The 17,825-nt window shown below is 44.6% G+C and overlaps 1 protein-coding gene across 1 annotated transcript; it reads left to right on the top strand.

Moving 5' to 3' along the window:
• The first annotated feature begins 914 nt into the window (after positions 1-914).
• On the top strand, positions 915-3,987 carry LOC139823262 (uncharacterized). Its single transcript, XM_071795642.1, has 2 exons — positions 915-1,117; positions 1,419-3,987. The coding sequence occupies exons 1-2, from the start codon at positions 915-917 to the stop codon at positions 3,985-3,987; spliced, it is 2,772 nt and encodes a 923-aa protein (XP_071651743.1).
• Positions 3,988-17,825: the final 13,838 nt, after the last annotated feature.

Below are 17,825 nucleotides of genomic sequence, written 5' to 3'. Positions count from 1 at the left end.
CCGAACGCGATCTATTGGAGCTGTCCGACCAAGTAGCTACCGTGGGTGAATTTTTCACATGGGCGCTGCAATGCGCGGAATTCGTCGAGCAGCTCGAGACACGCTGTAGTGCCAAACGTCAGCGGCTCTCCAACAATCCAACGATCGGGCAGAGGCAATCAATGGTTGCCCGAATAGCGCGACTCGAGGGTGTGAAGTCGCGATTGGAAAGACAATTTATCCATAGCGGTGGTAATTATGCGAACGCCGGTACCAGTGGCGACACGCGCGCGACAGAACTTGTATGGCGAGAAATCGACGCCGGGTTCGAAAAGCGTATAATGACCGGTGCGGTAATTAATACAGACCATATAGAACCGCGACAATTTTTGGAAGACGCCTGCAGCGTCGTGTGCAAGCGAGTGCGAGACATTATAAAAACACATAACTGTGTCAAAGCGAACACCGCGTTCAACGGGGAGTTTGTGGCGGGTGATAAACGTGCTAATAAGAGTATATGTACAAATAACATAGAACTCTGTGATACATCGCACTTGCGCGAGTGGTACGAGCTACATGTTATCGAGCCCACATTAGCGAAACTCGAGGAGTTCCAGGAACGCGACAGTGGTTGGGCGTTGACTCGAATCCTCAATTTGACGGTGAGCGTCAACAAGTACAATCCTTTGCGCGCGGGGTGTCACTTGGAATTGCCTAAAGACATTAAAGTGAAGCACGCGGTGATCAATGTGCGATCAATGGACAATGCGTGTTTTGCGTGGGCCGTGACGGCTGCTTGCATCCAGCCGAAAGACATCCAGAACGGGAATCATCATACCCGCATTATTCAAGGGTACTGAATTTACAAACCATTGAGTTTCCAATGACGTTGAGTCAAATTAAATAGTTCGAACGACTCACCGATATATCCGTCAATGTCTATATCATCGAGGGACAGAAGACTTCAAACGTTCTCCCGGCTTACCGACCGCACGAGTGATAAAAAACATGTGAATCTGCTGTACATGCAGGACCCACGAGACGACAATGTTGGACATTTCGCGTGGATTAAACATCTATCCCGTCTCGTGAGCTCGCAATTGAGCAAAAAAAAGAACAAAAAATTTTTTTGCGATCGGTAAGTACCTGTACTTTTTTAATAATATACAGGGTGAATTTTAATGGATGTCCCATTCCAATTGTCATCTGCCAATTTGTCTCAATTTTCTTTCTATATATATAAAAAAATTTTCCATTTTGTAACGAAGACGTAAAGTTTAACAATTATTCTATATAAGTGAAGTGCTCTTTATCAAAAAAAGGATGCTCGATGAAGTATTGATGGTAAAAGGATGGGACATCCATTAAAATTCACCCTGTATATATCATTTTATATTTTTTGTAAAAAAATTTATAATATTTGTGTTTCTTTTTTGCAGATGTCTTCACTACTTTAGTTCGAGCATGAAATTGGAAGCCCACACCGTGGAATGTCGAAAGGTAAACAAATGCGCAATCCGACTACCGAGCGAGGACAACAAGTGGCTCAGCTTCAAGAACCACAGCAGGAAAGAGCGACTTCCCTTCGTGGTGTACGCCGATCTGGAGTGCGTGCTGCAGAAGACACAACCGGATACGGAACACGCGTCATACGCCTATCAACATCATCGGGTATGTAGTATAGCATACTACGTACAGTGTTCGTACGACGAAACGTTATCGACGTATCGATTTCGTCGCGATAACGACTGTGTCGCGTGGTTCGTCGAGGAACTCAACGGATTGGCGCATCGCGTAAAGAACATCTTGTCCGACATTGTATGCATGGTAGACCTAACGCGAGACGAGTGGGAGACATTTCACAGCGCGACGAAATGTCATATATGCGAACAACAGTTCGCGCCTGATGATAATAAAGTGCGCGATCATTGCCACCTGACCGGGCGGTACAGAGGTCCAGCACACTCGACGTGCAATCTGAATTATAAGGATTCTCACTTCATCCCAGTAATATTTCACAATCTGTCGGGCTATGACGCACACTTTATTATCAAGGAGATAGCTGCCGCGTTCGAAGGCAAGATCGATGTACTGCCTATAACAAAGGAAAAGTACATCTCATTTACTAAACACGTGAAAGACACCGCGGAAAAATCTGATTCGCGAAACGATATACAGTTAAGATTTATCGACTCATATAAATTTCTTAGCGCGAGTCTCGCAAAATTGGCATCCTTCCTAGATAATAATAAATTAAAAATTATACGTTCAAAATTTTCCACGTTATCCGACAACGATTTCAAATTATTGACGCGAAAAGGTGTCTTTCCATACGAATACGTGGACAGCGTCAAAAAGCTGGAGGATACGTGTTTACCGCCGCGCGATTCATTTTACAGTTCCTTGACCGGTGACACCGTATCCGAGAGCGATTACGCGCACGCCGCGAACGTATGGCAGCGATTCTCCGTTCGAACCCTGGGCGAATACAGCGATCTATATCTGAAAACCGATGTCTTGCTGTTGGCCGACGTGTTTGAAAATTTCCGCGACAGCTGCGTCGCGAGTTACGGACTTGATCCCGCGTACTACTACACTTTACCAGGCTTTACGTGGAACGCCATGTTGAAACATACGTGTATCAATTTTGAACTGTTGACCGACGTTGACATGGTCATGTTTATCGAACGTGGTATACGCGGCGGCCTGAGTCAATGTTCCGGCAGATACGCGAAGGCCAACAACAAGTATATGGAGTCGTACGATTCATCGAAACCGTCGTTGTACCTAATGTACTTCGATGTCAACAACTTATACGACTGGGCGATGTGTAAGCCACTGCCCTACGCGGAGTTTCGATGGGTCGAAGACGCGTCAAATTTCGACGTTAACGCGATCGCTTTGGATTCGCCTACGGGCTATATTCTCGAGGTCGATCTCGAGTATCCGCAGGATAAACATGACGCGCACGCTGACCTACCGTTCTGTCCGATGCACGATAAACCGCCCGGCAAACAGCAGGACAAACTTCTCGCCACGCTGCACGATAAGGAGCGTTATGTTATTCATTATCGCAATTTGCAACAGTGCATGCGCCATGGCCTTCGCGTCACTAAAATACATCGCGTATTACAATTTGCTCAATCTGAGTGGCTCCGCTCTTACATCGAACTCAATACAAAATTCAGGACACAAGCCAAAAATGAGTTCGAAAAAACATTATATAAATTAATGAATAACGCTGTTTTTGGGAAAACAATGGAGAATGTACGAAACCACGTCGATGTAAAATTAGTGACGACGTGGAAGGGTAGATACGGCGCGGAGGCAATGATCGCGCGACCGAATTTCCACAGCAGTAGCGTGTTTTCAGAAAATCTGGTAGCCATCGAACTGCGCAAACTCGAGGTGAAATTCGACAAACCGATCTATGTCGGCATGTGCATCCTCGACTTGTCGAAGGTGTGCCTGTACGAATTTCACCACGAATACATGTCTCCCCTGTACCGCGACTCGTGTAGAATCATGTATACCGACACGGATAGTTTGATTTATCATATCAAGTGCGACGACGCGTACGAGAACATGAAACATGATATAGTCAGGTTCGACACAAGTGACTATGCGGTAGATAACGCTTATGATATGCCTCTCGTCAATAAAAAAGTGCCGAGCCTGATGAAGGATGAAAACAACGGGGTCATTATGACCGAATTCGTTGGACTTAGGGCGAAAATGTACGCCTTACGAGTCGATGGCAAAAAAGATTGTAAAAAAGCGAAAGGTGTCAAAAGCAACGTCATCGCGCGCACCATCACATTCGACGACTACACGCGATGTCTGAACGATGAGATCGAAATGACTCGACCACAGTCGTGCATAAGATCGAAAATGCACGAAGTGTACACTATTAGCGAGACGAAAATCGCTCTGAGTCCGTACGACGATAAGCGATATATTGTTCCGGATTCGACCGATACGTTGCCGTGGGGACATTACCGAATATAACGTAATGTATATAATGTAATATAATGTATGTATGTATGTATGTATATATATCTATGTAGTATAACATATAAATGTATGTATGTAGTATATGTAATATAATGTATGTATGCATATATATGTATGTATGTAATGTATGTAGTATAACATATATGTATGTATGTAAGAAATAGTCCTCGAGTAAATATCGTATTATATATGAGAAGGGATATTAATAAAGATATCGCACATGTATTTAGTATTTAATATTTTTTATTATATACTGTATATGTATAACATATTTCAAACACTTTACATGTATCATTTTTTATATTAAGAATAAAATACAGTTTGAACGAATTAAATCACATTGTCCTTGTGTATCCATGAGTTGTGTGATCCATCGAATCCCAGCCATTTCACGTAAACCTCGTCGCCCCTCCTGCGCAGTACTTTCTCCACGAGATACACGTCAGGATAAGTCGCGCGATGCAACTCGTACTCGTAGAACGCTCCAGCGACGGATTTTCCACGATAGTCCTCGAGTAGGTAGGTTACGGGATTGGTATGCTGCACTTTAACGATCTTAAACACCTCGGTGGTCCAATTCGGCGTGTAACCCTTCTCGAAAATTGTCTTGTATTTGCTGACGCGTACCGAGTCGCCCGTTTTAAACTTTGCCAGACCCGCGATCTTTATCGCGCTGTACACCGTAGCCAAGAGTCTTTCGGCGATCGCGGGGGTAACGTCGACGGGTCGCATGCCGATCGTTCGATGCTTGCGCGCGTTGTAATCCGACACGTCTCGTGATAACGCGTCAAACCACTTGTAAGTTCCATTGAGCGTAAACATTTTCCACATGTTGTTTTTTAACGTGCAATTGAATCGCTCGACGACCGACGCCTTCATCACCGAATACGTGGAATAATGATTTATACCGTGTTTTCTCACGAGACGTTGCACGTCGGTGTTGTAAAATTCCTTCCCCATGTCGGTTTGTAGATTACTAGGGCACCTCCCGCTATCTCGAATTATCTCAGCGATTGCGTCAGCTGTCTCGCTGCCGCTTTTACCCTTGAGCGGCACGGCTCAGGCGTACTTGCTCAACACATCGATGACGGTGAGTATGTAGTGGTAGCCTCCGTTGAAACGCGAGTACGGACGCATCTCGATGATATCAGCCTGCCACAGGTCGTCGTACCCTCGCACTATGACGTGTCTGCGGGGAAAATTTCTTCTCGCCGGTGCGTGCAATTCGTCCACCAACCGTCGCTTTTCGATATTTTTATCCACATCGGTCGATTTTAACGGTCTCATGTTCGGTTAGCGTTTCGTTGGCTGTCGGTCGTCGTTCTTTGGCTGTACGTAACCGTTTCTGTTTATGTTTCTGCATCGTTCATCGCTGTTTCTGAACCGCTCAGAAACGATTTCGAGCCGTTCTCGAACCGTTCGTTGTCGTTCGTTGTTGTCAGTTAACTGTTTCTTGTCACTCATCGTCGTCGTCGTCGTCGACGTTCTTTAGCCGTTTGTAGCCTTTCCTGTCTCCGCGTAGTTCACAGCTGTTTCTAAACCGCTCGTAATCGTTCCTAACCTGTTTTTGAACCGTTCGACAACCGTCCGACAACCGTTCTTGAACCGCTCGACAGCCGTCAGACAACTGTTCTCGAATCGTTTGTTGCTGTTCGTCACCGTCGTTAATTAACCGTTGCTTCTCTTCACTCGTCGCCGTTCGATAGTCGTTTCTGCTGAACCGTTTCTTCATCCTTCATTAGCCGTTTCCAATCGTTTAAAGCACTGATCAACGTATATTTTGTTAACAGCGTCACCGTCAGTCTCAGGTTGCGCTACGCGACGAATCTTGCGCGATCTTGCATCAAAGTCCGTGGCGGCGCGACAGAGAGCGTTGTCGCGCACGAAATTTCTCACTAATCCGTTCCACCGATAATGATAGGAAATGGTATTCGTTGCGTCTTCGCGCTGCTCGAACAATCCAAATTTATTGATCGGCATTTCGACACCGATTGAACGGATCGCTGTCGCACCGTTTAATTTATAATAAGCCCAGCCTCGCGAAGTTCCTCGATGATCGACATGATCTCATTGTCGTGGGCATTGTTGCCAGCTTGACGCGAAGCGTCGAGCAATCGCAGACGATCCACCAGCTCGTTGGGGTCGTCCCAGTGCACGTAGTCGATCTTATTGTCGGTTAGCGTCATCGCGCGAGGCGCGATTAATCCCTTTCCGGATTTTTTCTTCTTGGATTCGGTCGACATCAACGGTGCGATTACCTGTGTGTACTAGTATCCCACGTTGCCCTTTCGTGGTTTGTGAGGATCGTGCTTGTATTTATGAGCACTCGTTGCCAACAGTATGCTCCTGTACTTTTGCATATCGTCCTCCGTGTAGATATCGTAATCGGGTATTTTCTTGAAGATCAACACGTAAATACCGGGTGTGCCGGCGTATTGTACGCCGTCGATATAAATGTTATCCGCTTTATCCACGTCAAAACGTTTATTACCAAGCATCAATTCATTCTTGCCGAGATAAACGCCGTATGTGGTGTCTATCGTTGGATAGGCGCTCAAAGCAGACGCGATGTAAATTCGGCTCAGGGAACCCAAGTGATCTTGCACCGATTCTATAAACCATTCTCGATCCTTCGACGTTTGCAACCGCTTTTTAACGGTCGTCCCGATCGAGTCGTCCGTGGTTTCGATAACATCCACGATTTTGAGAAACTCGGGACTTGTACTTTGCACGGTTAGCGTCGGTGTAGAGGTTATCGGTGTAGAGGTTATCGGTGTAGAGGTTATCGGTGTAGAGGTTATCGGTAGTACAATCGATTGATTAGATTTACGCGGTGTCGATGACAGATCCGACCTGGAGTCTAATCGTTTCTTCTTTCTCTTCGGTGTAGCATCCTCCACCTCCTCCTCGCGCTGTTGAACGGATAGCGGTTCGATTTTCACGTCAGCGTCGCTCTCCGTCGGCTCCTCTTTTTTCACCGCGATCAAGCTCGAGTTGTCGACGATCTTTTTCAACGGCTCGATGAGAGGTTTAAAGTGCGTGTCCAACTCAATGTCCTTCTCGATCTTACCGGTCTTCAAAGCGCGAAGTTTCTTGCGAATCAAATTACTCGTTTTCGCAATATCTTTCACAATCTTCTCGCGTTCGCGAATCGTCTCGCTCCCGTCGATCGCAGCCATCGTGGGGGGGGGGGGACAAAGCAGAGTGTCGATCTCTTTCTCCGTAATACTAACGTTGTTTCACCTTCGACGACGTATCGGCGACGACTGACCGCTTTTGCGGTATCGCGAACACGTTAAATCCTTTTCTGTATCGACCGTTTGAAAGTGCGCTGTCCTTGTCTATTACTACGAATCCGTACTTGCATTGCCAACAATCGTGGCACAACGAGCAAAATTCATCGTACGACATGTCGGTATTTACGTGATCGTTGTACACGTGTTTCAAATTAGTACCATCCTGTTTGAACAGGATCAGCAGATTCGCGTTGTCGCGTATCAGATGTTTAGGTATTCTCGCGTACGTCTGACAGAGATAAAACCAGTCGACGTTCGAGTGCCTGCCCATCGAGAAATACTCTCTCACAGTGTCTTGCTTATCGCACGCCACGTCGTCGAAGACGAATATCGAGTTCGGACACGCGTCGCTCGGTGGAATGACGTCACTGTTATTGGAGAAGGTGTAGTAGCCGATTTCGTCGATTGATGTCAATAAATTCTCCAGATATCGGTATTTCGGTTGTTGCAGCGATTTCGAGTACACGTACACGTTCTCGAAACGTACACCGTGCGGACTTTCCAGCAAACTTATCAGCACGTTGGTTTTACCGCAATTCGAGGGACCGCAAATGATCGCGCGTATAGTAGCCGGCAGCATCGTACCGTGTCTACGCCTATCCGCGTTGCCCTCCATCGACCGTGATCTGTCGTCGCAATTCGTCACGCGAATCGCTAAAAATTGCCGCACGAATCTCATTTTTTTCCTCACACTTTGTACAACTGAATCGAACTTTCTCGTTCGAACGTCTATTTATAGGTGCGCGACACCGCGAATCGCTCAGTCGCAAAGATGTTCGTCCTGCTGTCGAGACCTTCGGACATTCGCGATTTTAGCGCCGAACAGCTGCAATTCGTGCCGAAAGCCGTTCTATTGCAAGTGTGCGGTGATCACGTCTACTATGTGTGGGACAAGCTTCCGCAGCATATAAAGGCGGATTTGGAGGTTCAGACCTATCGTCGCTGTGACGCACATTACAATCAACCGTGGCAGCGAACGCACATCGACGGTCCCGCGCCAATGATAAAGGATTGCGGCGAATGTCAACGAAAAAAATAAAAACAGGTAGAGGCCTGTTTAATCGCGCGATAGGTGCACTTACGTTCGAACTGCACATTCCCGGCTATCAGTATTGCGGTCTGGGAACTCGTTTGCGAGAACGATTGGCTAGAGGTGATCCGGGTGTAAATCCATTGGACGCGGCGTGTCGCGAGCACGACATAGACTATTCGCGTAACAAAGGCCTCACCGAGAGACACGCGGCGGACGAGATACTCGCCGAGAGAGCGTTGGGACGCGTCATCGCGAGAGATTCGACTCTCGGAGAGAGAGCTGCCGCTACAGCCGTCTGGGCGGCCATGAAGGCTAAGACGAAGCTCGGAATGGGTTTGAAAATAAAGGCGAAGACGAAGGCGAAGACCCAGACGAAGATGAAGATGAAGAAAAGAGCGGATTCAAAAAAACGGATACTTTCGGCAGCGAAACGAGGCGGCGTATTGCCGATTCTACCGTTGTTGGGAGTTCTCGGTTCTCTGGCCGGCGGAGCGGCCGGAATTACAACGGCGATGAACGCTAGCAAAGCCGCGCGACGTCAGCTGGAAGAGACGCAACGTCACAATCGCGCCATGGAAGGTCGCGGACTTTATCTCGCTCCGTACAAATATGGACAGGGACTGTATCTCGGCCCGCACAAACGCGGGCGAGGAGTAGCGTTGAAGATTAAAAAAAAAACATCAAAGAAGACGTTAAATATGCCCACGGGTGTTACGACTAACGTACAATTGAGTCGACTGGCAAGGCGAATGCGCGTACCGTTCTTCAGAGGTGTTTTCATGCGTGATTCGTTACCGATCGTCGATGGTGTACGTCGAAACGAGAGCGGTATCGTGAATTTGGACGATGCAGCCGGCCCCGGTACTCATTGGGTAGCGTACGCCAAGAGGGGAGATTGAGTCGTATATTTCGACAGTTTCGGCAATCTTCGACCACCGAAAGAACTGGTGCAATATTTCGGACCGAGTGTGACGAAAATTGAGTACAATCACACGTCTTATCAGCGCTACGATCAGAGCATCTGTGGCCAGTTGTGCTTGCAATTTCTCCGGACGATCGATGACGATCGGCGCTAATTTAAAACCTGACGACGCGCCGTGCGGAGACTCAGTGTTCGTCGACCAGCTTCCGCCGATATGTCTATAACGTTTACGCTGACCGGGAAGAGTAGCATCCTCGCGGAGCATTATTTTCCCGCCGTGGATCTGAGCGACGGTGACTACGAGCTCGGTCTAACGTGTTTCGAGACTTATCACACGATTCCGAACGTGAATTCTTCGAATAATAAATTTTATTTCGACGAGGATGACACGGAAATTACGATTCCCGAGGGATCGTACGAGATACGAGCCATACACGAGTTTTTGAAACGTGAAATTTAACGTAAACGTCCGCGACGCGTGGTTCGTTCCGACGACGATCGTCGTACGTCGATCGCGGATATCGCGCGAGAGGAGACCGTTCGCGCGAACGGCACGAAGACGAGGTCGCGGAATACCCGATAGTGCTTCGCGCAAATTACAATACGATAAAGAGTGAGATCAAGTGCGCTTTCAGAGTGAATTTTAACAAACCGAACAACGTCGGATCGCTGCTGGGATTCTCGTCGACGCGTATATTGCAGCCGGGACAGTGGCACGAATCGGACGCACCGATTAATATTATCAACGTAAACATTATCCGCGTGGAGTGTAACGTGACCGCGGGTGCGTACAGCAACGGCAAACGTGTTCATACAATACACGAATTTTCACCGAGCGTACCACCGGGATATAAGATATCGGAAACGCCGGCGCACACAGATCATTTATCTACCGATCATCGCGCGGAGCGTTACAAATCTAACGATACGCGTCGCTGATCAAGACGGACGATTGCTCGATTTTCGCGGAGAAGAGATCACCGTCAGATTGCACGTACGACGACGAGAGCGATAACGCGCCAGTGTATGCGTGAGCGTGAGTGTACGCGCGACACATGAGATGCTAGTGTTGAACGACTCGGAGCACGCGACAGATAACAGTAATATCTTTACGGCTGCACCGATCGACGATATCGTCAAGTCGACATTCGGTGGCGTTAAACAAGCGACGAGAAAGAAGCTCAACGCGTCAAACGTTAAATTTTTACAATCTCTGAGATTCGCGGTGCGAAACATCTGAACGATGATTGAAATTCTCAACATCGGAAGCGAGCCGGTCTTTGACGATCGCATCGTCAAGATCGAGACTCACACGTACAACCCGTACGCTAACACAACGTTTGATTATAGCGACGAGATACGAATACCCATACAACAGCAGGATCTGTATACGTTGCCGTGCGAAAGTTTTCTCTACATCGAAGGAACATTGACGGTGACCAGAGCAGCCGACCAAGTCGATAATGTGGTATTGGGTACTAATTGCGTCGCGTTTATGTTCGATGAGATTCGATACGAGCTCGACGGTATAGAGATTGATCGTTGCAAAAACGTAGGAATAACCAGCACGCTCAAGAACTACGTTACGGTATCGTCCGACAGAAGCGTGATCCTGCGAAACGCGGGCTAAGAACCACATAATAATCCGAACGGATATTTCAATTTCTGCGTACCGCTCAACTTGTTACTGGGATTTTACGAGGATTACAAACGCGTGGTGATCAACGCTCGTCACGAATTGATCTTGATACGAGCGCGCAACGACAACAATTCCCTAGTGGGAAGTCTCGCGTTGGAGCCTACTATCAAAATACTCAAGATACAATGGCGAATGCCTCACGTGGTATTGAACGAGATCAACAAGCTGTCGATGCTGCGCGCCTTGGAAGACGGACGATATCTGAGTATAGGTTTCCGTTCGTGGGATCTGTACGAGTATCCCCTGTTGCAGAACACGACCAAGCACTCGTGGGCTATTAAAACCGCGACTCAGCTCGAGAAACCGCGATACGTCTTCGCTCTGCAGACGGGTCGGAAGAATGTCATGTCCGCCGACACAAGCCGATTCGACGACTGCAACTTGACCAACGTGAAACTCTATCTAAACTCGGAAGTTTATCCGTACGACGATCTGAATTTGGACTTTGGCAATCACAAATGGGCGATTCTGTACGATATGTATGCGCGTTTCTGCAAGGGCTACTACGGATACGAATATCTCGAGCCGAGTCTCACCGTCTCGACTTTTCTACGTAACGGCCCGTTCGTGATCATCGATTGCTCCCGCCAAAACGAATCCGTCAAAAACGCCACCGTGGATGTCAGAATAGAATTCGACTGCATGGAGAACGTACCGCCGAATACCTCCGCGTACTGTCTCATCATACACGACCGCGTGATTGAGTACAACCCGTTGACGAACGTGGTGCGCAAAATAGTCTGAGTGTTCGCGGCAACGTCGACGTGAATATTATTTTCTCTCTCTCTCTCTTTCCATCAGTCTCCGATACAATTATTTAGAGGGGCAAGGGAGGGAGGGAGGGGGAAGTATAAATCAGAGTGTCGCGAGACGGTTTGCAGAGTTGCGCGTCATTCCTCTCGATTGACGCATCGACGAGGGAGATAGAGAGATAAAGAAATCTCGTCATGTCCGTACCAACGTTCGTGGACCTGCAAGGATTCCTCGTCGGGATGAAATTTGTCGTGAAGGAGGTGGCGGTGCTGAGAAAAGGCTGCGTTCTGACGCATCATATCTTTACGTACCCCATGCCGTGGAATCTCCTCACAAAATCGGACAAATCGTGCGCTACCTGGTTGATTCGCAATCACCATGGATTACGATGGGAAGACGGAAACGTGCCGTACAGCATGGTGAAACGCCTGATTACGTCGGCCGTGCTTGGTATGGAAGAAGAAGAAGAAGAAGAAGAAGACGATGACGACGAGATGCCGACTCTCGTGTACGTCAAGGGATGCCAGAAACGAGAATGGCTGGTGGATCTGCTGGAGAATTATGCGCGAAAAAACCTAATCGTCGAGACTCTGGACGCGCATTACGAAGATATCGAATCTTTGAATAAATTAGATGACACCAATACTATGCGATGCGGAAAACATGAAAAGAATTGCGCGTTACAAAATGTAATAAAACTATTTAATTGGTGGTCGCGCGCGACGCCATAAAGATTTGCGATCTTTTTTTAATAAATATATTATATATAACTTTTTTATGTTTTCTTTCTTACTCCTCCTCCCCTCCCCCATCATCACCGTTAGAGTAGGTTTTACTTCCCTCTCTCCTAAAAAAAATCCACTGCGCAGTTCTATAAACATTAATTCCCCCTCCCGCTCCCCCTTCCCTCACCACCACATTATTACTTTTTGGAGTTGTCGCGTATACTCGAGTAATTTCATATGAGCAGGCTTGTCGCGATCGCTTGTACTGACGGACAACTTCTCAGAGCCTAGAGAGCGAAAAATGTTCTCCTTTGAAGGATGCAACAGCAGCAGCAGCAACAACGGTGCAAAACGCGTGAATGCCGTGAATTATTACGTGCCGATTCACAACGTTGAAACTCAAACGTATGAGGCCAGATATGATAGGTAAGTTTCGTTTGAGAGAAAATTAACATATAGAGTCTCCCCCAGTTTTTATATCTTTGCATATTGTAATACTTATAAAAATAAAAAAACTAATTTCATTTCTTTTATCCAGCATTTCGGGGGACCGTCGCGCGGTTCGCATACTCAGCAGACGATACGCGCTGACAGCTACGGGATACAAATTCCTCGAAATTGGTATCAACGTGGGCCCACCGAGCTATGTGGAGATTGCCGTTGGAGATCATCGAGGAAAGGAACTGCTGTTGTCTCTCGAAACGTGGAAGGCACTCTACGAGCAACGACGAAATATTCAGAATTTCTTTCGCAACGACTTCAAAGATGCCCATAGTTTTATAAACGTTGGACCGCTAACGGTGAGAGTTTGTACGTCGGTTAATAACGTCAAACTCATACGTCTTGAATCTGTAAACGTACGCTTGATGATGACCGAATCGACGCTGCATCGTATGTTCGATTTCGATCGGTGCATTGAAGCGAGATTCGATCGTTTGGTCAGAATCCTTGCGGCGGTCGATGCAAAATTTGCGCAGTTCTCCGATATCGCGTCCACCGTGACGGATCCCAGGGAAGTGTCACGTCTGACGGTATAATCACCGCTATATTCCACCCGCATAAATTTTTCGATTCTCTACCTTTATTGCTAGAAGTCCCCAGCATCTGAAAACAATATTATAATATTACAATCACTCTTTAAATTAACTGTCACAACAATCACTCAGCTGATGCGAACACGCGTTCTTAAAGTAGTAGACACAAGCCTAGAGAACATGGCCGCCTTAAGGTACCCTTTCAAGCTTAAGCCCCATTTTCATGAATCACACTATAAACTTTTGGACAATTGCTTGTTAAAACTCCCCAGAATCACTAAACTTGATCGTAAATTAATATTACAAGCCTTATGAGATTCTTTATGCAATATAAATTCAATTTAACACATGAATAAATGCATAATCCATAAGAATAAACTCAGAAAATTAAAATAAAATATAAATAAATAAATTAAAAACAGATTATTCATAAGAACATAACCTTTTGTGCCCAAAGAATATTATCACGCTAAAATAATAATTATCTTACTAGCATTTCTCAAACATGATTGTTATAAACAATTAAATTATATTATTAACAGACCTAGTTAGTGTGACTATTGGAACTATCACAAAAAGTCAAACAACTTTTGGTTATAAACCATTATTGTATCTCTCAAAATAAACTAATTAACAATAAAGTTTATCATAAAATTATTATTAAAGATGATATAAAATCACTGCAGACACTCAGCAGAGCATGTCAAGTAACCTCACAAAAACCCCACATCATATCTCTTCTTAATTCCGAGATATAATTAAAAATTACGGAAATCCATAAAACACAGAAATTTTAAACAACCTAAAATAATGTCCTTAATTGTCTGAATACAACAAAAGAAACCCCATTTTTTTATCTCTTACCGTTCTCGAGTTATAAATTATTAAAGTTTCACGTCCGCCATTTTGAATTTCCTACCCTTTAGACTTACAAAGACCAAATCACTTTTACATTAATATTTTAGTCTTTTATACATTTTAAGACTAGAAAATTTCATTTCTGAACGAAAATTTTGACACTTAATTATTATGATAAAAATGGAATCTCTCATACTCCTAAACACCAGTAACGTTAACGCCGATTTTTTATTTAAATTAATTAAACTAATAAACAAGATTAAAAATTGAATATTCGCCCATGAAAGACGAGGATAGCTTAATACCAGTTCACAGAGAGTAAGACAAGGATAGCCCTATAGACTCTTAATAAATTAAAATAAAAATGAAACAATTATGTGGATGAAAACTCGTCCGGGTAAACACGAATTCTGACCGCGCACGTAAACTCTGCATCAGTACACCTACGAAAAATGATAATAACTTTTATTTCTGCAATTGTTTATTTACGAAATATTTATAACAATAAAATAACGAATGTTCATAAACAAAATGATATTAGAAATTCAAAACCTCTTAAATAAAAAGAACATAACAATATCAATACGCGAATTAAAGAGTACCAATTTATTTAATTAATAATTTGTTATTAACAAATACATATATCAACAATAAAATTTTCCAATACTATATTATACTTTAGTGAAAGTCCTACAATATGTTTCCTATGCACTCCTATCAAATTCCCAACCATTCGCGAGATATAAAAATAATAAAAATCTTATTATATATATATATATGAACAATTTAATTTCATTGATTTCCTGTACTAATGAGAATGCTGACTATTTCTACCTGCACGGTATATTATTAACATGATATTAGAATCATTATTACCGCCGCTATATATTTACTAAAATTAATTAATAAAATAAATTAATTTCTGTGTTTTCGACAACGGTACATCCATAGGATTTCAATCCTTGTTTTTTAATTTTGACTGCGTCTTTTATGCTTTGTTCGTCTATTGACTACGCCTTGTACACGACTTCTTTTTATTATCTTTTTGTTAATCTTCGTATATGTAACTTTTAACGCTGAAGAGGACACGAATAATGTGTCGAAACGTACGTTAATATATATATATTTATTTTTACAAATTGTTTGCGCTTTGATTACCGCGCTTGGCTCTAATTGCCTCTCCTATTCACATTACTAAAATTAATATAAGTCTCGAGCGTCAAACACTGAAGCGCCACTCACGAACCTGAAAAGATAGAATTGTATATGCGTAGCATAAGGAACGCGAATCCGAGCGAGATGCGAGTATTGTACGATCTGAAAGAGAGAAAGAGAGAGTCAGATATATCATATTAACTGTTAGACGAAGAGAGCAATATCTTTTATACTTTAGACATACTAATAATGACTTTAATTGTACTATTGAATTATTCTACCCTATGTAAAGTATGTCTAAAGAAACTTAAATAATATTCAACATATATTTGCATATTTTAAAATTAAAATATTAAAGATTTCTTATTTTCCTTTTTGATAAAAGTCATATTGAAATTTCATAATGAAAGTAGGTATCGCTCTCAATACAAATCGCTGCTAGACTAGAGAATAAAATAGAATTCAGATGAGTCACCTGTATGACTCATTCGAGTGAATCTAGTCTTCGCATAGACCATATATGGACATGTCGAAGCAGAACGCAACGCATGACCATATAAGGTAATGAATTTCAAGATACCACCTTATGACTCATTGCTGACAAGTGAGCCACACCCCTAGAAGTAGACTCACATCCGCTAGACAACGCCTTATGACTCATTGTAACGAGGTGCGGTCACCTCCCACTACCGTTTCCAAAATTGTTTAAAAGCAGAATCTTTCACCCTCTCGACGGAGAGTGTGGAACGAGCCAAGAAAGGTCACATATCTTATACTTGTTCCATCCTCCCACATAACCCACTTGTATCGTAAAAGTTCTACAATAAATATCATACTCTATTATATCAAAAGAAAGATAAAGATTATTGAATTACCTACCTTCGACGGATCCAAGGAGCCATAATCTACATCGCCGACCAACAGCTAATTATCCTGGGGTTTTACCTCCTTAACTGCAAGAAGAACCCATAAAAATTGATTTCGACGGAGACGTTCTGCCGGATCGAGCCACCTCGCATCACCCAGGACGTCACAGAAGCGTCGAATGCAATATACGCTAGCGATGCGTTCAATACGAATCAGCTCATCGATTGTGAGCTCGTAGCTTTAGTTTTTTAGCACGTAAGATATATTATGTAAAAAAAGAGTTAAATAAACAGGTTTTTTTTACACCCTAAAACGAACGATGTATTTTTCTTTTGCGTGCATGTCCTTCCCTATACCTAACTTTTATCATATGTTGTTTACGACGAACATGTTCCGACAGGTTCGATGCGTTATCGGGTCGATCATCGTCCCGATGACGTCATTTTTTCCTTTATCTTTCACGTACTGCGTAGATAGATTGTTTAGTTTACGCGATAACCGCCCCCCTTTTCCTAGAAAAATGTTGTTTACGTCGAACGTGTCCCGACAGGTTTGATTGTTTAGTCTATGAGATAATCGATTGTTTAGTCTACGCGATAACACCCCCTTTTCCTAGAAAAATGTTGTTTACGACGAACATGTTTGGACAGGTTCGATGCGTTATCGGGTCGATCATCGTCCCGATGACGTAATTTTTTCCTTTGTCTTTCACGTACTGCGTAGATAGATTGTTTAGTCTACGCGATAACCGCCCCCCTTTTCCTAGAAAAATGTTGTTTACGACGAACATGTTCCGACAGGTTCGATGCGTTATCGACAAAAAAACACGCTACTACGCAGTGCCCTATCGAGTTAGTCTTACCATTGTGCGCCGCCTAGCGGCGTTGTTGCGAACGAGGCCCCCGCATCTCGACGGACCCCGCGGCCCCCGCGGCCCCCGCGGCCCCCGCGGCCCTTCCACGCGGCCCCCGCGGCCCACGCGGACCCCGCGGCGCGACCGCGACCGCGAACCCGCGGCGCGGGTGAGTCATCCCGGTGAGTAATCCCGGTGACTCATCCCGGTGAGTCATCCCGGTGGTATGTCAAGGTCAACCCCCCCCTCTACCCGCGAAATCCGATACTTTTGTGTAACCCGATATCCTTGTGTAACCCGATATCCTTGTGTAACCCGATACCCCGCTCCTCCCCCTCCCCCTCACCCCCCGCGAAATCCGATACCCCCCCTCCCTCACCTCCCCTCGGAGCCCCCGGGCCTGAACCCGCCTAGTAAAACTACTTACATTATCTTCTTTAACTATATAGTTAAGAAAGATAATAGAAATAGAGTCAATGCTTTTTTTAAAGCAGAAAATAATTGGTAAATTGAAAAGTCTATATAAATACAAAGTCAAATAATAGCACATAATAAAAGGCGCCAAACTATTATGAGAGATCACTATTATACTGCACTAGTACTGTAATTGCATGTACTTTTACGTCACTATGCATGA

Source organism: Temnothorax longispinosus, chromosome 12 (genome assembly GCF_030848805.1).
Source record: "Temnothorax longispinosus isolate EJ_2023e chromosome 12, Tlon_JGU_v1, whole genome shotgun sequence".
NCBI lineage: Eukaryota > Metazoa > Arthropoda > Insecta > Hymenoptera > Formicidae > Temnothorax > Temnothorax longispinosus.
Note: the sequence above shows the minus strand (reverse complement) of the source record. Positions and strands in the feature narration are given on the sequence as shown.

Coding starts and splice junctions, on each gene's coding strand:
- LOC139823262 (XM_071795642.1), top strand. CDS start 915: ATGTCTATATCATCGAGGGACAGAAGACTTCAAACGTTCTCCCGGCTT. Junction 1,118..1,418: donor AAAAAATTTTTTTGCGATCG/GTAAGTACCTGT, acceptor TCTTTTTTGCAG/ATGTCTTCACTACTTTAGTT.